Below are 21,857 nucleotides of genomic sequence, written 5' to 3' on the forward strand. Positions count from 1 at the left end.
TTCCTGTAATGTCTTTATGGTTTGGTGTTAGAGTCATGCTGATTTTATAGAATGATTCAGGAAGTGTTCCCTCTGCTTCATTTTTCTGGAGGAGACTTTGGAGAATTGGGATCATTTCTTCATTAAATGTTTGATAAAATTCACAAGTGAAGCTGTCTAGACTTGGTGACTTATTTTGTGGAAGGTTTTTTAATTATTAATTCAGTTTCATTGATATATGTAGGACTTTAGGTTACCTGTTTCTCCTGCGTGAATTTTGGTAGTTTGTGTTTTTCAAGAAATTGGTCCATTTCATTGAAATGATCATGTTTGGGGATATAGGGTTGTTCATAATATTCCTCTATTTTTCTCTAAGTGTCCATGATATCACTAAGTGTCCTGACTAGTAGTTATGACCCCTCTCTCATTTCTGATATTGGTAATTTGTATTTCTCTCTTTTTTAAAATTAGCCTAGTTTATCAACTTTACTTTTGTAAAGAGTTTTTGGTTTCAGTGATTTTCTTCATTTCTTTGTTGTTTTCCTGTTTTTAACTTATTGATTTCTGCTCTAATGTATTTTATTTATCTTTTCTGCTACCTACTTTGGCCTTAAATTGCTTTTTTTTCTGATTTCCCAAGATGGAAACTGAGAGGATGGATTTTTAGATCATTCTCCTTTTTTAATATATGCACTTAATACTATTAAAAACCCCTCTAAGCACTGCTTCTACTTCATCCTGTCAGCCTCACTTGAATTTTTAGATTGCTGCTATCAATTTCCATGATTACTTTTTTCTCCATATATTCCTAATGTATGGCTTCCTGTTGCTGTTTCATAGTTGTGTTGCTTTTTTTCTGAGAATGAAAGTTTCTTTGATGTTTCTTCTTCCTATATTATCTCTTCCTCCAAGTTCCTTTTAGTTCTTTTGGTGTCTGTGTGTTTTCATGTACTTTTGTATATGTATGGTATAACCACAATTTATGGAAATAGAAGTAATACACTTAAATGAATTAGGATGACATACCATTGTTATTGAGAATTGTTCTGAAGTTTACCTTGTGCTAGGATAATTAATTGTTCCTTTGAAGATGACCCTTTCCTCCTGTCTCTTCTGTCTTCAGGATTCAAAAGTTTCACTATAGAGTAACTATGGATTCCTCTTTGTAGTCTGTTGAACCATATGAGGATTAGGGATGCTGACCTTCTCTGCTGTCAAAAATTCTTCCATAACCTATAGTAAGTCCTCCGTATCCATGGTTCTTCCATATCCATGATTCCACCAACCCTGATTGTGCAGTATTTACTATTGAAAAAAACCTGCATGTAAGTGAACTGTGCAGTTCAGACCCATGTGGTTCAAGGGTCAGCTGTGTTTATGTTGCTTGGTAATGGGTGGCCTGTATCTGTTGTGCCTTTGATCAGTGCTGGAACTCCTAGCAGTATCTTTACAAGCATGCTTGTTCCGTGCTCTCCATCCTCCTGGTAGGGCGCCAGTCTCATTCTGTCATCCATGTTTCTTAACTTCTTTTCATATTTACTTCTTCCCTATTTCTCTGGGCTGCATTTGAGGTTATTTCTTCAGATAGGTCTTCAGTTCTTTGATTCTGTATTAAACTCTAACCTTTTTAATTACGTCTTTAAAGTATCATTTTTTTGAGTCTTGTGTTGCAGTTTGTGGTAACTATCATCAGTGGCTCTAGTAAAGCGCTCTCATTTGTTTATTGTCTTGTATCTTTCATTTCCCTCTCCTTTTCCTTACTCCAGGCCACCATTCACATGTGTTTAATAATGTATATCTTTTTGTTTGTATATTACTGCAAAATTTGTATTGTGTTTTACAAAAGTAACAGTTTGTAACAGACTGAAAGCTTAAAAAGTCATTCACTATCAACTGTTTGAGGAACATTGCTGGAAGTGTTCCCTGGTCTGCACTTAGTCTTAATTGCTTTCTTATGACGTCCTTTAACTTGTCGCTCTATGCTTGAATTTCCTGTAAGCATGCAGTTAGTGCTAAAAGCTTGATTAGATTTGGAGTCAGTTACTGTTTTTATTTTTTAAGGCAGGAATATTTTGTATGTGATTCTGTGTTTTCCACATAAAGCACGTAATGTTTGGTTCTTTCACATTTATTGATAGTGAAATTGATCACCGGATTCATATGTATTGGCCTGATCCCACGTTATAAAGTTTCCCACCAGCCTTTCATTCAACAGTTTTGACATCCATTGATAGCCATTGCCTAGTCAATTTATTGCAGTAGGGACTGTAAAGAGATGATTTTTAAAATGTTAACATCCTTCTGCATTTATCAACTGGAATTCTTATCTAAAGAACTCTTCCTTATCAACTATTTTGTTATCCTAAAGTACATTTTGTAAATAAAGGGCAAAATAAATTCTTAGTTCTTTTCTCTTAATATATCAATTTTCAGAGTAATGGGTTACTGCCCTAGCAACCCTCTAATGAGTGATGGTTTTTGTTTCTGTTTTTAGTATCATTATGATCTCTTGGTGTGTGTGTGTGTGTCTAATCCTCTTGATTTGTGGTCAGGCCTCATTTATTTGATCTTCACTTGTCCCATTTAAGCCAGTGGGATCACCTTCAGCTTAGCCCCTGTGTTCTTTTATATTTTCCCATTAGTCATTGATAGATTCCTTCAAGGTCTCTCAGGCTTATTTGGCGGAGTTTGTGCCACGGATCAAAGGTTCATCTACTTTATTCATAAAGTTAATTTTAGCTTTCTTGTACCTCTCTTGTATGCTTATTTTCTGTTTCTTTAATTTCTGCTCTTAGCTTGTTTTCATTCTTTCTTTCCTAGTTTAAGCATCTAAGTCTCTTTGTATCTGTTGAAGTGCCACTTTTACTGATTCTCACAAGTTTTTACATGCAGTATTATTTATATGTAGTATATTTTATATTATTTGATACATGGTACTTACAGCTATTTTTAGTTTTCAGCTATGAATTCTTTGACCCATGAGTTATTTAGATGAGTGTTTTAAATTTTACAGTAGTTTCTGTATACGTGTTATGTTGTTAAGAGTTTGTTTTCATGTCATTTTTGTATGTATAGAGGAATTTCCCCAAATATATCACAGATTCTTCAAAACAATACTCTTAAATTTTATTTGTGTCTATTCCCTAACTATGTTTCTTGGCATGCAATACGTGGAATTAAAGGAATATAATGAATTAAAGGAACTATCATACTTTGTATTTTTTAGCCACACAAGAATTAAATTCTGAATAAGTCTACAAGTAGAATGGACAGTTATTTTAAAGCAGCAGTCAGTGACTTGGACAGACTTCTCGATGATTTTGAACAGAATCCAGGTTTGTTGATTTTTTATTTGTACCATTAATGTAATTTTAAAATGTTGGTAATTAGTACTCTTAGCAAAATATGGTTTCAATTTTGGTCACATGGTTATCTTCTGTAAAACATTCACATATCTCATTATAATGAATTAGTGTAATCTTATACTGAATAGAACCAATAGCCAGACATAGAAGTAAGAAAACTAGACGTTTCTTTCCAGATATAAATTTAGGTAAAAGAAAGACCTTTCTTTTCAGCATATGAACCAGCTAAAAGCAACTTGAGAGTTCTTCATGAAATTGGTATTTCGTTACTATGAAAGATCATGTCTTCCCTGTCTCAGGATGAAGACAAGGAACCTGGCGGGCAGCACAGAGAAGTTAGATCGTTTTGCAGCTTCTCCTCAGTCTGGTTTTTATAGTGCAACAGTTATTTTAAGTAGAGTTTCTATCATATTATGACATCTACATTTAAAGGTAAAAACCCCAAATAGTTTAAATCTAAATAAAAATAATTCTGAAATTATTATCAGTAAGAGAGTAATCTATCTCTGGTCTAAAAAAACAAGCTTAGAAGTTGTAGAAACCATAACATCTTTGTAATAATTTTGATTTGGGTCTCCTGACTAACATTATATTCCTGTTTTAATTAGATGAACAAGATTATCTCCAAGATGCACAAAAGGCATATGATTCTAAGCACTATTCAGTCTCTTCGGAGTTGACTGCCTCACAAGTAACTTCATTGCTACCAAAGGATCAACAGTGCATTAATTGTTGTGTCTCATCAGAAACAGGTTATGAGACAAATCAGATTGCCCTGACTGAAGAAATACTTGAGGGACTAACTTCTATACAGAATGAAAAAAATGTAACAGGGCTTGATCTCCTTTCTTCTGTGGATGGTGGCACTTCAGATGAAATCCAGCCCCTATATATGGGACGATGTAGTAAACCTGTCTGTGATCTGATAAGTGACATGGGTAATTTAGTTCATGTAACTAATAGTGAAGAAGATATTAAAAAACTATTGCCAGATGATTCGAAGTCTAGTGCAGATTCCTTGATTGGACTGGATTTATCTTCAGTGTCAGAAACTTTCTGTGTGTCTTCAACAGACCATGGTAATAATACAGTCAGAGAGGAACAGAATGATGTCAGCTCTGAATTACAAAGCAGAGGAATCAGTGGAACTACAGAATTTGGTGTAAAAGTGGATACAGCACTTTCAGATTCATGTAATTACAATGAGAAAGAAAATGTAGAGGATAAAAAGATCTCTAATCAGTCAGAACCAGTTGTTGATTTTAGCATGCCATCTGCTTTGACTCAACAAAGTTCCAAAGTGTTTGATGCCAAAGACCACCCACAACACAAGAACCAGCTATGTGAGTTAGTAAAAGCTGTTGGCTGTTTGGTAGAAGAAGAGGAAGAGGTGCCAGGTAAAGCTGCCACAGAATGTTTAAAAGAAGGAGGCAGCAGTCTTCCAAAAAATGGAGGCTTATGCTTAAATGATTCAAATGTAAGAGATGAAAGCTCCAAGTTACCCGACTTTTCCATTGAGGAAGATAGGACTGCTATATTTATAAAAGAATCTGCAAAAGAAGACTCCAGAAATTTAGATCTTAATGATAATAGAGATGTAATCCAAGATTCTGCTTCAGCTTTACATGTTTCAAGTGAAAATACATACTCCTCACTGTCCTGTCTTCCAGTACCTGGGTCTTTGTGTGGATCTTTAATTGACAGTAAAGGTCATGGTGATTTTTTACCCCAGAATGAAAATAAAGATAATGTACAGGATGCAGTGACTGTACATGAAGAAATACAGAAGAAAGTTACTCCAGGTGGGGAATCTTTGAAGGAGACTGATCTTTTGAAACAGGATAAATGTAAAAACATACTTCATCAGCCATTAACTGAAAAGATGGGAGATAGAAAGGTAGATTCTAACCAGATGGTAATTAGAGTTGAATCTGTGGATTACCCTGATAACAGCAGTTCTTGTACACCCGCAGAATCTCAAATAGAGCTTTCTGGTGCTAGTGCCCCAGAATCTCCTGATCATTGTGAAGGTCTCACTTTTTCAAGCAGTGATATTGATGGACAAGACTTAGATTACTTTAACATTGATGAAGGCATGAAAAGTGGCGCACCAATTAGTGATGCTGAACTTGATGCCTTTCTCACTGAACAGTATCTTCAAACGAGTAACATAAAATCATTTGAAGAAAATATAAATGATGCAAAGTCTCAAATGAATCAGATAGATATGAAAGGCCTAGATGATGGAAGTATTGATAATATATATTTCAATGCTGAAGCAGGAGCTACTGGGGAAAGTCCTGGTATTAATATGATTTGTGAAACAGTTGATAAACAAAATACAGCTGAAAATGGTAGCCTTTCTTTAGGTGAAAAAAGTACAGTTCCAGTTGAACAAGGGTTATCTAGCAGTAAGTCTGAGATTACAAATGAATTATCAGTCTCTGATAGTAACAGTCAGTCTGTTCATGTTAGAGGGGCCAGACCTAAGCAATTGTTTAGTGTTCCATCAAGAACAAGGAGTTCAAAGGAACCAAATAAACTGGATATTCCAAATATGCCTGAAAGTAAACCCAGGATAACAAATACCACTGTTCCAGCCACCTATACTACAGATTCTGTGACTGACCCTCAGGTTAGCTTCAATTCTAATTACATTGATATAGAAAGTAATTTTGAAGGTGGGTCCAGTTTTGTAACTGCAAATGAAGAGTCTCTTCCTGCAAACACTTGCAAAGATGGCCTTGTTTTGGGCCAGAAACAACCTACTTGGGTTCCTGATTCAGAAGCTCCAAATTGTATGAACTGCCAAGTCAAATTTACTTTTACGAAACGGAGACATCATTGCCGAGCATGTGGAAAAGTAAGCTATAAAAATGTTTGTCTTTTATTCTTTTGAGGCATTTTAAATGAAATTTTATATGACAGAAAAACTGATTAATAGACGATTAAAAGATTCAGTTAATTTAAAATCATTGTTTTTCATTTATGTGGAAATATATAAAGCACTGCCATTTTTATAGATTGCTTGAAGTTTGAATAAATGTCACACAGTCATGGGTATTACATACCAGGAAATGAGGAACACTGATTTTTGTGAAATCTAACAATGTGTGTCATTTTCTCCCTGACATTAATATATCAGATGTACGGAATTCAGTTAGATTCCAGTTTATCCTTGAATAGTTAATTTCACGACTACTCTGCAGGTAGTGTTATGCTTGATACCTGAGGTAAACACTGAGAAAAAAAGCAGATTGACTTGCCCGAGGTTCAGAACACTGCAGATGACTTCATTTGTGTTCTGTCTTAATTGTCTGTGAATTCTAAGACTTGCCTATAGAAATAACATTGCATTTTTTCCCAAAATGGTAACCCACTCCAGTATTCTTGCCTGGAGAATCTCACGGACGGAGGAGCCTGGTGGGCCACAGTCCACGGGGTCGCAGAGAGTCAGACACGACTGAGTGACTTCACTTTAGCTGCAGCAAGTAAGGGCTACTGTTTAGTTGCAGTGTGCAGGCTTCTCACGGCAGTGACTTCTCTTGTTGCGGCTCACAGACTCTAGGGCACAGGCTTAAGAGTTGTGGCACACGGGCTTAGCTGCTCCGCAGCACGTGGGATCCTCCTGGATCAGGGGTGGAACCTGTGTCTCCTGCATTGGCCAGCAGAAGCCCTCTATTTGTGGTTTTTGTTTTGTTCTGTTTTTTTTTTTTTAACTGAGTGTAGTTGATTTATAATATTATGAAAGTTTCAAGTGTACAACATAGTGATTCCCAATTTTTAAAGATTATACTCCATTTGTAGTTATAAAATCCTGGCTGTATTCCCTGTGCTGTACAACACATCCTTGTAGTTTATTTTGTACTTGTTAGTTTGTGCCTTTTAATCCTCTGCCCCTTTCTTGCCCTTCCTCACTTTCCTCACTGGTAACCACTAGTTTGTTCTCTGTAAATCTGAGTCTGTTTCTCTTTTGAATAACATTCTACTTCTAAAAGTTGTAAAGGAAGGAGACTTCCCTGACAGTCCAGTGGTTAAGACTGTACTTCCACTGCATGGAGTGTGGGTTTGATCCCTGATTGGGATTTGAAGATCTCACATGCAATGCAGCACAACCAAAAAGTTGGAAAAAAAAAAAAAAGGTTTGTAAAGGATGACAGAAAGCTTTTAAAATTGTGAACTTATTACTTAAGAAAGTTTTTTTCCCCTTCTGATTAGTGTAATTGATTTAAAGGGATTCTCATCAGTAATATAATTTTAAGTTGTAGAAACCTCATTTAAGTAAAACAATAAAAATAAAAAAGCATTTTAATAATTACCTATGATTACAGTGATTAGAAAACTTGTCATGTAATCAGAAAAATGGTGTTTGCCTCCAGTAGGTATAATCATGCTTGAAACAAAATCAAATTCGATATTTTATTCTCTTCAGGTGTTTTGCGGTGTCTGTTGTAATAGAAAGTGTAAATTGCAGTATCTAGAGAAGGAGGCAAGAGTGTGTGTAGTCTGCTATGAGACTATTAGTAAAGGTGAGTATTAATCTGACCTATCTTCTTCCAGTAATTGAATATATCTTAAAAACAACTAGATTGTGACAAAGATAAACTTCTTTATTTTCTTAAGGCGAGGACCTAGTGTTGACTTATCTGGCTTAGGTGGGACATCCCAAGGCTTGGTTTCTCTTCTTTTTGTTCCACTCTCACAATTATTACTACCAGTCTGGAAAGGAAGCATTCAGTTTCTGGAATGGCAGTTCATTAACTTTTAACAGGTACCAAGTCCCTAAATGCTACATTTCATCTGCCTATTTGTTTTTGTCACCATCATTGTCATCCTCATCGTCTTAATCTAAACATTTATAGAATATCTACCAGTAAATAGTATCCAGTCTTATATATTAATAGCATAAGGCAAGATAATAGTTCCCACCTTATAGAAAATTACAACCTACAGTGGGAATGAAAGATAAGGTAGTAATAATATTTATAATTTTTATATAAATTCATAGAATTGTTACACTATTTGTACAGTTTCGTCTTTTACATATTTCTTTCCTTTCTCAGTTTTACAATTTTGTTTGTATGTTTAGCTAGTTTACTATTATCATCAGCAGAAATCTTGGTGGTCTTACTTGAGTTCTCACAGTTGTGTATGTGTCTGTATATGTCTATGTTTGTTTTTTTCTTCAAATACACGTTTGTTCTTTTGAGTACTTCTTGGCATTTTTAAAGATTTGTTGACAGTTTAATTCCCAGCAAATATTACTTGGGACTTTTTAGACCATACCTGTGCACTAGCTCAGGTACTGCTTCCTGTTAGTCAGGAGAATAAATACTTGATAATAATTTGTTTTTCTCTTTTGAATGAAGATAAATTTTTTCAGCAATTCTTCAAAAAGCTCTGATGTGAGTCTGTTAGCCTGAGGTAAGCTGCTTTACTCCCTGCTGTTGACCTCTGCTCTGGAAGATAATAGAGTATAAATCTTTTAATAATTCCATAATACCACCAGTCTTTATGAAGAATTTAAGTACTTACAGTTGTTTTGTCTTTTGCTTATGCCATTTCAGTAGCCTTTAAGACTGCTGCTGGTGCTGCTGGCCAAGCAATCTGCTAGAATTAAGAAATCTTAGAGCAAGCTCCAACATAATTATCTCCCTGGTTAAAAATAAAGCAGCCAAGAAGATTTGAAACATTCTTTGAGTTGACAAGTCAGATTTTTAGGTGAACATTAAAATATATTCTGACTTTAAGGATCCAGGAGAGATGATACAGTCATTAAAGAAATCTACTAGGAAACTGAGATCAAGCATTGGTTTATTAAAGAAAATATTTTGAATGGATTTGTTTATTTAGGTATCTGTTTTATTTATTCTGTTTTGATATAACATGTAATTTCATTTGTGGCTCTGTTTATCATTAATTTATACACCATAAGAAAACATAAATAAGTTACTTTAACACCAGCATCAGGGTTGAAAATAGTAGACATGATCATTTAAAATAATATTACTAATAAGAGGAGAAAAATGTCTCAAGGACTTTTTTTAAGACAAATTCCAGGAAGAAGTTTCATTATAGACTGGATATGAGGAAGTTGTGCTAAGACTTTGTAAGTTTTAAAGAAGCATGCATGTGAGTGCCATTACATAAACTTAGGGTAAGTTGGAAATTACTTTGAAACTCTGAATATTATGTTTGATTAGTGGAAGTCATTGCATGAGAGTGCTAATTCAGTGGCGCTTAAAGAAGATTATTGTAGCAGTGGCAGCATCTGTAGCAGATCAATTTGGAGGAATGCTTACGGGAGAGCTACCAGTGCTGTTCCATGTACTTTGGATACAAAATCATTCAACAGTGTTCAGACACTGTTCTGTGCTTTAGAGATCCAGCTGAAAACAACACATATTTCCTGTTTTTATGGAACTTTTTGATCTCCTAGAGCTTATGAATGTGGGGAGTGATGGATAGGATAGCAAAGAGAATATCAGATAGTGATAATATTCTAAATCAAAATAAAAGAGTGTAAGAGGGATAGATGGTAACAGATTCAGGGGCAAGAGGTGGTTATTTTAAAAGGTGGTAAGAATAAGGGTTTATGATAAGATGATATTTAAGCAGAGACTTGAAGGAGATAAGAGAATAAAGCTATGTGGCAGAACATACCAGGCAGAGAGAACAGTAACAGCACAGACCCTAACCTGGAAGAGTGCTTGCTTCACTGCTGAACAAGAAGGCCTCAGTGGCTGTATCATGATGAGTAGGTAGGATTTTAGTGAGAAATGATGTCAGCTAACTAGGAAAGCAGAGGCGGAATTAATAGAAATGTAGACTAAGACAGGGTCTTGTGGGCCACTGTAACAACTTAAATTTTCATTTCAGTAGGGAAGCCATTAAAGGATTTTAAACAGAAGAATGATGTGATACGATTTATGTCTTTAAAGAATCACTAGGAACTATACTGGAAATAGACTGTAAGGGTACAAGGGCAAAAAACAGATGGTCATGTTAAGTAACAGTGATTTTCTTTAGTAGATACCAAACATAAGCCAAAATTATATTGAAATAACTAATTGGTAGCTTATACTGAAGTAGAATGCTGCCAACTAAAATAAGGAAGTAAGAATATTATCTTTCCCACGTTCTACTTCTTGTTTCGCCATTTGATTTCTTTCTCCTTACAACTTGAAAAATAGAGTATTTATCATAACTTACTTTGAAGTTTAAAAACATCTGAGATGAATTTTTTTTCCCTTTATAGCTCAGGCATTTGAAAGAATGATGAGTCCAACTGGTTCTAATCTTAAATCTAATCATTCTGATGAGTGTGCCACCGTCCCGCCTCTTCAGGAGACTCAAACATTGAGTATACCTTCACCTACAACTTTACCAATCTCAGCACTTAAACAACCAAGTGTTGAAGGTAACTAGAAGAAAATGCTGTCTAATATTAAAGATAATTATTAAAATAGAAGTTTTCTAATATTCAGGGAATCTAGTGAGAATAGAGAACCTAGACTAGCTACCAGAAGGAACTTAATACAGGGAAGTAGTTAGAAGGGTATGAAGGGTATGTATGTTAGAAGGGTAGAAGAACAAAAAGGGCATGCTCACGTGACACTCAAGGGTGGAAGAAAAGCTGTGACAAACCTAGACAACGTATTAAAAAGAAGAGACATTACTTTGCCGACAAAGATCTGTCTAGTCAAAGCTATGGTTTTTCCAGTAGTCATGTATGGATGTGAGAGTTGGACCATGAAGAAGGCTGAGCACTGAAGAATTGATGCTTTTGAACTGTGGTGTTGGAGAAGACTCTTGAGAGTCCCTTGGACTGCAAGCAGATCCAACTAGTCCATCCTTAAGGAAATCAGTCCTGAGTGTTCATTGGAAGGACTGATGCTGAAGCTGAAACTCCAATACTTTGGCCACCTGATGCAAAGAGCCAACTCATTGGAAAAGACCCTGATACTAGGAGGGGTTAAAGGCGGCAGGAGAAGGGGATGACAGAGGATAAGATGGTTGGATGACATCACCGACTCAATGGACATGAGTTTGGGCAAGCTCATGGAGATGGTGATGGACAGGGAGGCCTGGCGTGCTGCAGTCCATGGGGTCTCAAAGAGTCAGACACAACTGAGTGAGTGACCAAGTGACTCAGAGATTAGTAAGTGCAGGAAGCAGCCGCTATCCCTGGGGTTGGGAGAATGAAAGGGGAGAGTCAGTGTTACTAGAACTCAGTACAGGAATACCAGGAGATGCTTGGTTCTCAGACTTGGTGTTCATGGATTAGGGTACCACATCATGCGACTGGTGCTGTTGCTTCTAGAGGAACACCAGGTGGCAAATGCTGGGGCCATTAAGGAGCCTCATAGGATTGGTGTTAAGATGACTGAAGGAGTGTTCCCAGCTTGATTAATTGATTGATGTAAGGAGTACTGAAACTCACAGGACATGTAGGTATATCTGGTGGTGCTGCTGCTGCAGAGATCTTGGCGGGAACTAAAAACAGAAAGAATTCCTTCTCTTCCCACCTTTCAGTCTTCAACCAGTGCCTGTCATTAGTACCCTGACCAGAACCAACTAGCAGGGGGTCTGGGACTTGTGCTTTTCAGATGTCCAGAGAGTATCAAAGAGCACCATGTGGAAGGGTGGGCTTGGATTTGAAAGACAGTAGGTAAATAATTGGCATGTCTCCCTTTCCTTAAAAATCTGTTTTTAAATGTGTATTTCACCACAATGAAAAATGTTTCTTATATCTTCTAAAAAACTTTTAAAGATTTAAAAACCTTTGGTCTCTCTGTTCGTTTTTACAACCTATTGTAGTAGGATCTTGAGTAAAACCTGTATAGACTTTTATTTAATTTTCAAATTGAAATATAGTTGATTTACAATGTTGTGTTCTTTTCAGGTGTATGATGCAGTGATTCAGTTATATATGTATATATATTCTTTTTCAGATTCTTTTCCCTTATAGGTTATTATAAAATATTGAGTGTAGTTCCCTGTGCTATTCAGTACTGTGTATATTTTTCAACATAAACTGTTAGTCATGCTAGAAAATAACTAATTGTCAGACAAATTCAAGCATTTCTGTTAACTATTTTGAGTTTCACTTATCTCTAACTTAATAGCTATTTTCTATTTATCATTGTAACTTAAGAGGTTCAGTATGTATGGTTATATATTACAACTCTAAAGATGATGAATCTGCTTTTTAAAATATTTATATATTTTCTTATATTGACTTTAAAATTATTAAATTATGAAGCATTGCAAATACAGGAAAGATTCCTTTTTAAATATATCCACCCATGTTGCAGAAATTATATATGAATCCAATTTTTTCAGTGTTATTTGTATTTTGATATGGAAAGTTGGTCCTTTTGATGTTATGTTCTAAAATCTGGTAGGAATTTAATAACCTTCCTCCATAGATGCTTTTTAACAAAAGAGAACAGATATTTATGCTGACATCTAGTTATTTCCTCCAAATTTGAGAGGAAAATATTAATTACTATTAAGAAATGTAAATTAATTATATTTAAAAATGTAAATATCCAACATTATAAGAACAAAACCTGTCGTGCTTCTGTTAAGTTAGAAGTAGAAATTGACCTCGGATGCCCAAATGATCCCATTTCTTTTTTTAGACTTTTTATGCTTCTTTTTTCTGTTCTTCATACTTTTTTCCTTTGCTTACCTTCCACGCTCTGGTCTATTCCATTTTCCCTCCCTGTGCTTTAGTCCCTAAACTTTATTTGGTCTCCATACTCACAAAGTTAGCCTTAATAATATAGGCTTTAAATCTACATTTGATGTCTTTAAGGTGTAACCTCTCCTGTCTACACTTTTTTTGACTAAGGGATTCCTAGGGCCAGCCCTGCCTTTGTGGGAATTAGGAAAAAAAACTATTCCAGGTAGATGAATCACAAAAAGCTATTTCTGTAGGCCTTAAAACCCTGCAATGCAGGGCTTGCCAATAGTTAGAAAAAGCTTTTGAAAACTTTTCCTGACCTATTTAATATTAAATCATTGCAGTATCAAATTAAAATGCATTACTTTTTTAAACTGATTCTAGGATTATGCTCCAAAGAACAGAAGAGAGTATGGTTTGCAGATGGTATATTGCCCAATGGTGAAGTTGCAGATACAACAAAATTATCATCTGGAAGTAAAAGATGTTCTGAAGACTTTAGTCCTCTCTTACCCGATATGCCGTTGGTAAGGAATCTAAAGAATGACTTGCTAATTAGTAAAATTTTATTTCATAGGTAATTCCTTGTATGATTATTAGAGTCGTTGTTTAGTTGCTAAGTCATATCTGACTCTGACGACCCCACAGACTATAGCCTGCCAAACTCCTCAGTCCGTGGGATTTCCCAGGCAAGAATACTGGAGTGGGTTGCCATTTCCTTCTCCAGGGGATGTTCCTGACCCAGGGATTGAACCTGCCTCTCCTGCATTGGTAGGCGGATATTTTACCACTGAGCCACCAGAGAAGCCCCCGATTACTAGAGTACTTTTTAAAAAATTCTTTGAGCTTCATTAAATGAGAAACATATGATGTAGTGAATATATTTTAAATTTTATTTTTTAATGCCAGTTTAAGGCAATGATTCTTAAATTTTTTTTTAATCTCAGGACCCCTTTATGCTCTTAAAAATTATTGAGAACTCAAAAGAACTATAGGTTATGTGGGTTATGTTTATTGATAATTACTGAATTAAAACTGACAAAAATTTTAAACAAATAAAAATAAACTCATTAATAGAAATAATATTTTTATGAAGAGTTTTCAAAATAAAAGTTTAGTGAGAGGAATAACATTGTTTTATATTTTGTGTGAATTTCTTTAACATCTGGCTTAATAGAAGATAGATTCTTACATCTACTTCTAAATTCAGTCTGTTGTGATATGTTGTTTCAGTTAAACTAAATGAAGAAAATCCTGGGACTTACTGACTTCCTGAAAGGGTGTTGAGATCACTGGACCACATTTTGAGAACCACTAGTATGGGGAAATAGAACTGAGATTTAGTAAGGCAATTTAGACTAATTTGTTTAATGATTTTCAAACATTCAGTGACGTATCTGATGGTAGTATATATGTTTATATTTACAGAGATGTACTAGGTGTTAAATAGAAGACATAATATAGAATCCCAACCCACTAAGAACTCTTAATTGTAAAATAGTATAATACTTACAAAAGCAAGTATTAACATATGAAGTAGAAATCTTGTTTATTCATTAAACAGAGATTTATTGAGCATCTCCTCTGAGCCAGTTACCTGGTTTATCCAGGGTACATATATTAGACAAGATGCACATGTATCCTCTTTTCAAGTTCCCATACTATGTAAACTTAGGTTGTTTGTCAGTAAGAATTCATGAGCTAGGTTTTACAAGGAGCCGTAATTACCAAAAGTAATTCCCAAAAGTATGTTCCTTAGCTAGCACCTACCCTCAATCAATATTTTAACAAAATGGAATTTTTACAGAGGCTAGTATTACTTGAGTTCATAAACAGTTCTCTATTGACTCAGGTTTGGCCAGTCTAAAAAAGCGGGGGGTGGAGGGGGGCTTAATTGAAGCAGATTTAATGTATAGTTTATTCCAGATCGCTACTGTTGTGGAATATATCGATCATTTTGCTTCCTAACCACTCCCCTCTCCGCCTTCTCCCCTTTTCCTCTTCCTTGCCACCTCTCAGCCAGGCATTTTTGTCATTAGGAGGAGGAGTGCCTTGGGTTGAACTAATAAACATGCTCACTTTGTGGTATGGGATAGGATCCTGAATTTCTCCTTGCCTCCTTTTTCCAGTCTATGAAATTAAAGTCACACTTACCTGAGCATATAGTAAAGCTAAACCTGTGTGTACTTGAATTTAGAAGCAAGATGGTACTGTTTCTTGGGAAATTTGGCTTCTAAAGAATTTCTGAGCCCATTTTGATTTTATTTATTCTTTTTAAAAAGATATCTTTTGACTGTAGAAATCAATATTTCACATTTGAGCAGAGACCATGAACTGATTTGGGCTTTGTCCTCTGTATTTCACAGATGGTAGACACAGTGGACCATGCCCATTCTATTCCAGTGGAAGAACCAAACAGTGACACAGGAGATACAAGAAATGAGATAATTCGAAGTCCTACTTGTCAGGTTCCACCTGTGGAAAAACTGCCTGCGAACACAGGAACTGAGGGGTTGCTTGCATCTGCTGCTTTTACACTAGACGATGATGTTTTTGCAGAAACCGAGGAGCCATCAGATCCTACTGATGTCTTGGTTAACAGCAGTTTACCTGTTGCTAGTGCTTCAGATTATAGGTTATTGTGTGGTATTGATGATAATGTTTGCAATAAGGTTAGTCTTCTACCTGATGATGAGGACAGCTTGCCCCCCCTTCTGGTTACATCTGGAGAAAAGGGATCAGGTAGGATAGCATTTATTTAAAAAGGAGTTTTGTTATTGTTTTTTAAAAGAAGATTATATTGATGAGTTTTGTCTCTGATATAGGAAATGTTATTTTTTTAAACTTACTGTGGTTGAAATATGTATGATGGCATGGAACACTAGTTTACAAAAAGTCTTACTGTATAAAAACAATTCTAAAAAGATCTGACCTCTTGAGTTTATTTGAATGTGAATGTGATTCACTTATTTGGGTCCCTAATTTAAAGTCCAGTACAGCAGAAAAATTCATAGACTTTAAGTCCTGTATTAGTTTTGACTCCATATCATTTTTTTTTAAAGATGCATAATGCCTAAAGAAAAGAGAATTGGATTGGATGACAGAAATAGAAATTTTAGTTCCTCATCTGCTACATAATATACCTATGACTTGAAGCATAATTTAATCTTTTGGGCCTCAGCTTCCTTTGTAAAAGAAGATAATATAGGTGATCTCTAAGGACCTTTTTAAGCTGGAGATTCTGTGGCTATCTCCCACCTTGGAATAGTTCCCTAAGAATACATCCATGTAACTCCAGGCATTATGCTGCATCCCACATGAAATGAGTATGTTCTGTGCCTGATAGTGTAGGAGAATGAAGGCTAGGATCTCTGTTCTGTAGGTAGGAGCTATTTCATGATCCTAGTGATAGTGGCAAAAATACTGTAAGCCTGATCTTTGTATGCCATTGGTATATTTTCCTGTCGATTGTCAAGTTCTTTCTTAGCCACTTGTCACTGACCTAAGGCATATCGCAGCAAGCAGTATATACAGTTTGGGTCTAGACTACTTTTACAGTTGCAAATTTCAGAATTTATAATTGGAGTGGCTGGCAGATTGGAGTTGACTTTAGAAAACTGTCTTAAAAGCTTAAAGGTGCTGAAATTGTGTCAGTATGCTGTTTAATCAACATATTTGTGCATAGACTATATATGTAATATAATTGATCAGAATTTATATGTATTCTAATTTTAATATATTCACATAAATTGAAAAGTAAAAATTAGTAGTATATAACAGTTGTCTGGTTGTTGATTGATTTCATGACATGTGTTTTTGCTTTTTAACTGAGATCAAGTCATTGGCGGATTTATAAATGTGGCTTTTTTATGATAGGCGTATTTAACAGGAGACCTGTTTATTCTAATTAATATGTTATCTTTATGTTTTAGTGCCTGTAGTAGAAGAACACCCATCTCATGAACAAATCATTTTGCTTCTTGAAGGCGAAGGTTCTTGTCCTGTTACTTTTGTCTTAAATGCTAATCTACTTGTGAATGTCAAGTTAGCATTTTGTAAGTAACGATTTATTTTTCTTTGCCTAATTGGTAAGCAGGATTTCTGAATAATTAATTTCATTGTCAGGTTGAATTTTGATTCGCAACTGTAAAAAAATAAGCAGTATTAGATATTGATTTTTTTAGTCAAATATTAATATAAATAAATTTTGCAGTTTTACATGCAATGAGATTTGAAGTAATAGTTTAGATTTTTACTTAGTTCAGTCACTCGGTTGTATCCGACCCTTTGCGACCTCATGGACTGCAGTACACCAGGCCTCCCTGTCCATCACCAACTCCCGGAGCCTACTCAAACTCATGTCCGTTGAGTCAGTGATGCCATCCAACCATCTCATCCTCTGTCATCCCCTTCTCCTCCCACGATCAATCTTTTCCAGCATCAGGGTCTTTTCAAGAGAGTCAGTTCTTCGCATCAAGTAGCCAAAGTATTGGAGTTTCAACTTCAGCATCAGTCCTTCCAATGAATATTCAGGACTGATTTCCTTTAGAATGTACTGGTTGGATCTCCTTGCTGTCCGAGGGACTCTGAAGAGTCTTCTCCAAACCACAGTTCAAAAGAATCAATTCTTCGGTGCTTAGCTTTCTTTATACTTCAGCTCTCACATCCATACACGACTACTGGAAATACCATAGCTTTGACTAGACGGACCTTTGTCGGCAAAGTAACGTCTCTGCTTTTTAATATGCTGTCTAGGTTGGTCATAATATTTCTTCCGAGGAGCAAGCGTCTTTTAATTTCATGGCTGTGGTCACCGTCTGCAGTGATTTTGGAGCCCCCCCAAAATAAAGTCTGTCACCGTTTCTATTGTTTTCCCATCTGTTTGCCATGAAGTGATGGGATAAGATGCCATGATCTTAGTTTTCTGAATGTTGAGTTTTTTTGTTTTTTTTTTTTTGAATGTTGAGTTTTAAGCCAACTTTTTCACTCTCCTCTTTCACTTTCATCAAGAGGCTCTTTAGTTCTTCACTTTCTGCCATAAGGGTGGTGGTCATCTGCGTATCTGAGGTTATTGATATTTCTCCCGACAATCTTGATACCAGCTTGTGCTTCATCCAGTCCAGCATTTTGCATAATGTACTCTGCAGATAAGTTAAATAAGCAGGGTGACAATATACAGCCTTGACGTACTCCTTTCCTGATTTGGAACCAGTCTGTTGTTCCATGTCCAGTTCTAACTGTTGCTTCTTGACCTGCATACAGATTTCCCAGGAGGCAGGCCAGTTTGTTGTAATCCTCACAGTCAAAGGCTTTGGCATAGTCAATAAAGCATATGTTTTTCTGGAACTCTCTTGCTTTTTCAGTGATCCAGTGGGTGTTGGCAATTTGATCTCTGGTTCTTCTGCCTTTTCTAAACACAGCTTGAACATCTGGAAGTTTACGGTTCATGTACTGTTGAAGACTGGCTTGGAGAATTTTGAGCATTACTTTGCTAGCGTGTGAGATGAGTGCAGTTGTGTGGTAGTTTAAGCATTCTTTGGCATTGCCTTTCTTTGGGATTGGAATGAAAACTGACCTTTTCCAGTCCTGTGGTCACTGCTGAGTTTTCCAAATTTGTTGGCATATTGAGTGCAGCACTTTCACAGCATCATCTTTTAAGGTTTAGAATATCTCAACTGGAATTCCATCACCTCCACTAGCTTTGTTCGTAGTGATGCTTCCTAAGGCCCACTTGACCTCACATTCCAGGCTGTCTGACTCTAGGTGAGTGATCATACCATTGTGATTATCTGGGTCATGAAGATCTTTTTTATATAGTTCTTCTGTATATTCTTGCCACCTCTTCTTTATATCTTTTGCTTCTGTTAGGTTCATACCACTTCTGTCCTTTATTGAACCCATCTTTCCATGAAATGTTCCTTCGGTATCTCTAATTTTCTTGAAGACCTCTCTATTTCCCATTCTATTGTTTTCCTGTATTTCTTTGCATTGATCACTGAGGAAGGCTTTCTTATCTCTTCTTGCTGTTCTTTGGAACTCTGCATTCAGATGGGTATATCTTTCCTTTTCTTCTTTGCCTTTTGCTTCTCTTCTTTTCTCAGGTATCTGTAAGGCCTCCTCAGACAACCGTTTTGCCTTTTTGCATTTCTTTTTCTTGGGAATGGTCTTGATCACTGCCTCCTGTACGATGTCACGAACCTCTGTCCGTAGTTCTTCAGGCACTTTGTTTATCAGATCTAATCCCTTGAATCTATTTGTCACTTACACTGTATAATCATAAGGGATTTGATTTAGGTCGTACCTGAATGGTCTAGAGGTTTTCTCTACTTTATTCAGTTTAAGTATGAATTTGGCAATAAGGAGTTCATGATCTGAGCCACAGTTAGCTCCCGGTCTTGTTTTTGCTGACTGTATAGAGCTTCTCCATCTTTGGCTGCAAAGTATATAATCAATCTGATTTAGGTATTGATCATCTGATGATGTCCATGTGTAGAGTCTTCTCTTGTGTTGTTGGAAGAGGGTGTTTGCTATGACCAGTGCGTTCTCTTGGCAAAACTCTATTAATCTTTGCCCTGCTTCCTTCTGTACTCCATGGCCAAATTTGCCTATTACTCCAGGTATTTCTTGCATCTACTTTTGCATTCCAGTACCATATAATGAAAAGGATATCTTTTATGGGTGTTAGTTCTAGAAGGTCTTGTAGGTTTTTATAGAACTGTTCAACTTCAGCTTGTTTAGCATTACTGGTCCAGGCATAGACTTGGATTACTGTGATATTGAATGGTTTGCCTTGGAAACAAACAGAGATCATTCTGTCATTGTTGAAATTGCATCCAAGTACTGCATTTTGGACTCTTTTGTTGACTATGATGGCTACTCCATTTCTTCTAAGGGATTCTTGCCCACAGTAGTAGATATAATGGTCATCTGAGTTAAATTCACCCATTCCAGTCCATTCAGTTCACTGATTACTAAAATATCAGTGTTCACTCTTGCCATCTCCTGTTTGACCACTTCCAATTTGTCTTGATTCATCGACCTAACATTCCAGGTTCCTTGCAATATTGCTCTTTAAAGCATCGGACTTTACTTCTATCACCAGTCACATCTACAACTGGATGTTGCTTTTGCTTTGGCTCTGTCTCTTCTTTCTTTCTGGAGTTATTTCTCCTCTGATCTCCAGTAGCGTATTGGGCACCTACCGACTGGGGGAGTTCCAGTGGACCACATTTGGTCAGAACTCACCACCATGACCTGTCCGTCTTAGGCGGCCCTACAGGGCATAGCTCATAGTTTCCTTGAGTTAGACAAGGCTGTTGTCCATGTGATCAGATTGGTTAATTTTCTCTGATGCTGGTCTTCATTCTGTCCGCCTCTGGTGGAGAAGGATAAGAGGCTTATGCCAGCTTCCTGATGGGAGAGACTGACTGAGGGGGAAACTGAATCTTGTTCTCATGGGCGGGGCCATGCTCAGTAAGGGGCTGTGTTCCCTCCCTGTTATTTGACCTGAGGCCAAAACTATTGAAGTAATCTTACACAGTTACACAAGTAATCTTATACAATTCAGTTTAAAGTTTTTGTGAGAACATTGGGGAAATAAGGAGTTTGAAAAGTTGTGCTTCATGCATAGGACAATTAGAAGTTGACATTTATAGTTGTTTGCTTTTGTCACTTAAGATTCCTCAGACAAATACTGGTACTTCTCAACCAATGGATTGCATGGCTTGGGACAGGCAGAAATTATTATTCTATTGTTATGTTTGCCAAATGAAGATACTATTCCTAAGGACATCTTCAGATTGTTTATCACCATTTATAAGGATGCTCTGAAAGGTACAGTATTTTATTTTTAACTGTTCAGACCAGGGGATGGGTAAATGAGGGGCATTTTTGCTTTTAGCAGTGCTAACTATACTAAAGGTTTATTTTATGAAGAGATTACTGATTACTTAAAAGAGCTTAGTCATCATTTTCAGTCTCCTTAAATCTAACATTTTACGTGATTAGTGTCTTTATTGTTTTCTTTTCTATTTTAAAAGGTAAAATATATTTACCTTCTTGATCTTTTTATGTGTCTACACAGTAGTCCCCCTTTATCTGCAGGGGATAAGTTCCAAGACCTCAGTGGCTGCCTAAAACTGGAAATGGTACTGAACCCTATTGTACTATTTTTCTGTAGTATATATATACTATATGAAAAATAGCATATATGTATATATATATATATGTGCTGTGCTCAGTCGTGTCCGACTCTTTACGACCCCATGGACTGCAGCCTACCAGGCTCCTCTCTCCATGGAGATTGTCCAAGCAAGAGTACTGGAGTGGGTTGCGATGCCCTCCTCCAGAGAATCTTCCCAACCCAGGGATCAAACTCAGGTCTCCTGTATTGCAGGCAGTGTCTGAGCCACCAGGGACGTCCAAGAATACTGGAGTGGGCAGCCTCTCCCTTCACGGGAGGGCTTCCTGACCCAGAAATCGAACTGGGGTCTCCTGCATTGCAGGCAGGTTCTTTACCAGCTGAGCCACACAAACACCACACACATACTATTTTTTCATACATACCTATGATGAAGCTTAATTTACAAATTAGGCAGAGTAAGAGAACATCCGAATTGCCAACATCACTTCTCTTGTGCCTTGGGGCCAATATTAAGAGAAACAAGGGTTACCTGAACACAAGCACAGTAACTGTAACAGTTGATCCAATAACTGAGACTGCTCCTGAGCGACTAGTGGCCTGTAGCATATGCAGTGTGAGCATGCTGGACAAACGACCCATGGTGTGCTTCACATCCCAGTGGGGCGGGGCAGGATAGCAA

The 21,857-nt window shown here is 36.5% G+C and overlaps 1 protein-coding gene across 7 annotated transcripts in view; it reads left to right on the forward strand.

Annotated features, from left to right (window-relative positions):
- Positions 1-21,857, forward strand: part of ZFYVE16 (zinc finger FYVE-type containing 16) — a 58,482-nt gene that overhangs the window by 10,804 nt on the left and 25,821 nt on the right. For 6 of the 7 annotated variants that reach the window (XM_043913500.1, XM_043913501.1, XM_043913498.1 and 3 more), the window contains 8 exons: positions 3,206-3,314; positions 3,953-6,207; positions 7,777-7,873; positions 10,603-10,764; positions 13,420-13,562; positions 15,402-15,777; positions 16,968-17,090; positions 20,713-20,868. In XM_043913500.1, the coding sequence (XP_043769435.1) occupies positions 3,245-3,314; positions 3,953-6,207; positions 7,777-7,873; positions 10,603-10,764; positions 13,420-13,562; positions 15,402-15,777; positions 16,968-17,090; positions 20,713-20,868 (3,382 nt within the window). In that variant the 5' untranslated portion in view covers positions 3,206-3,244. The remainder of the gene's footprint in view (positions 1-3,205; positions 3,315-3,952; positions 6,208-7,776; positions 7,874-10,602; positions 10,765-13,419; positions 13,563-15,401; positions 15,778-16,967; positions 17,091-20,712; positions 20,869-21,857) is intronic. The other variant, XM_043913504.1, reaches the window with a different exon arrangement.

Source organism: Cervus elaphus, chromosome 9, assembly GCF_910594005.1.
Source record: "Cervus elaphus chromosome 9, mCerEla1.1, whole genome shotgun sequence".
Classification (NCBI taxonomy): Eukaryota; Metazoa; Chordata; class Mammalia; order Artiodactyla; family Cervidae; genus Cervus; species Cervus elaphus.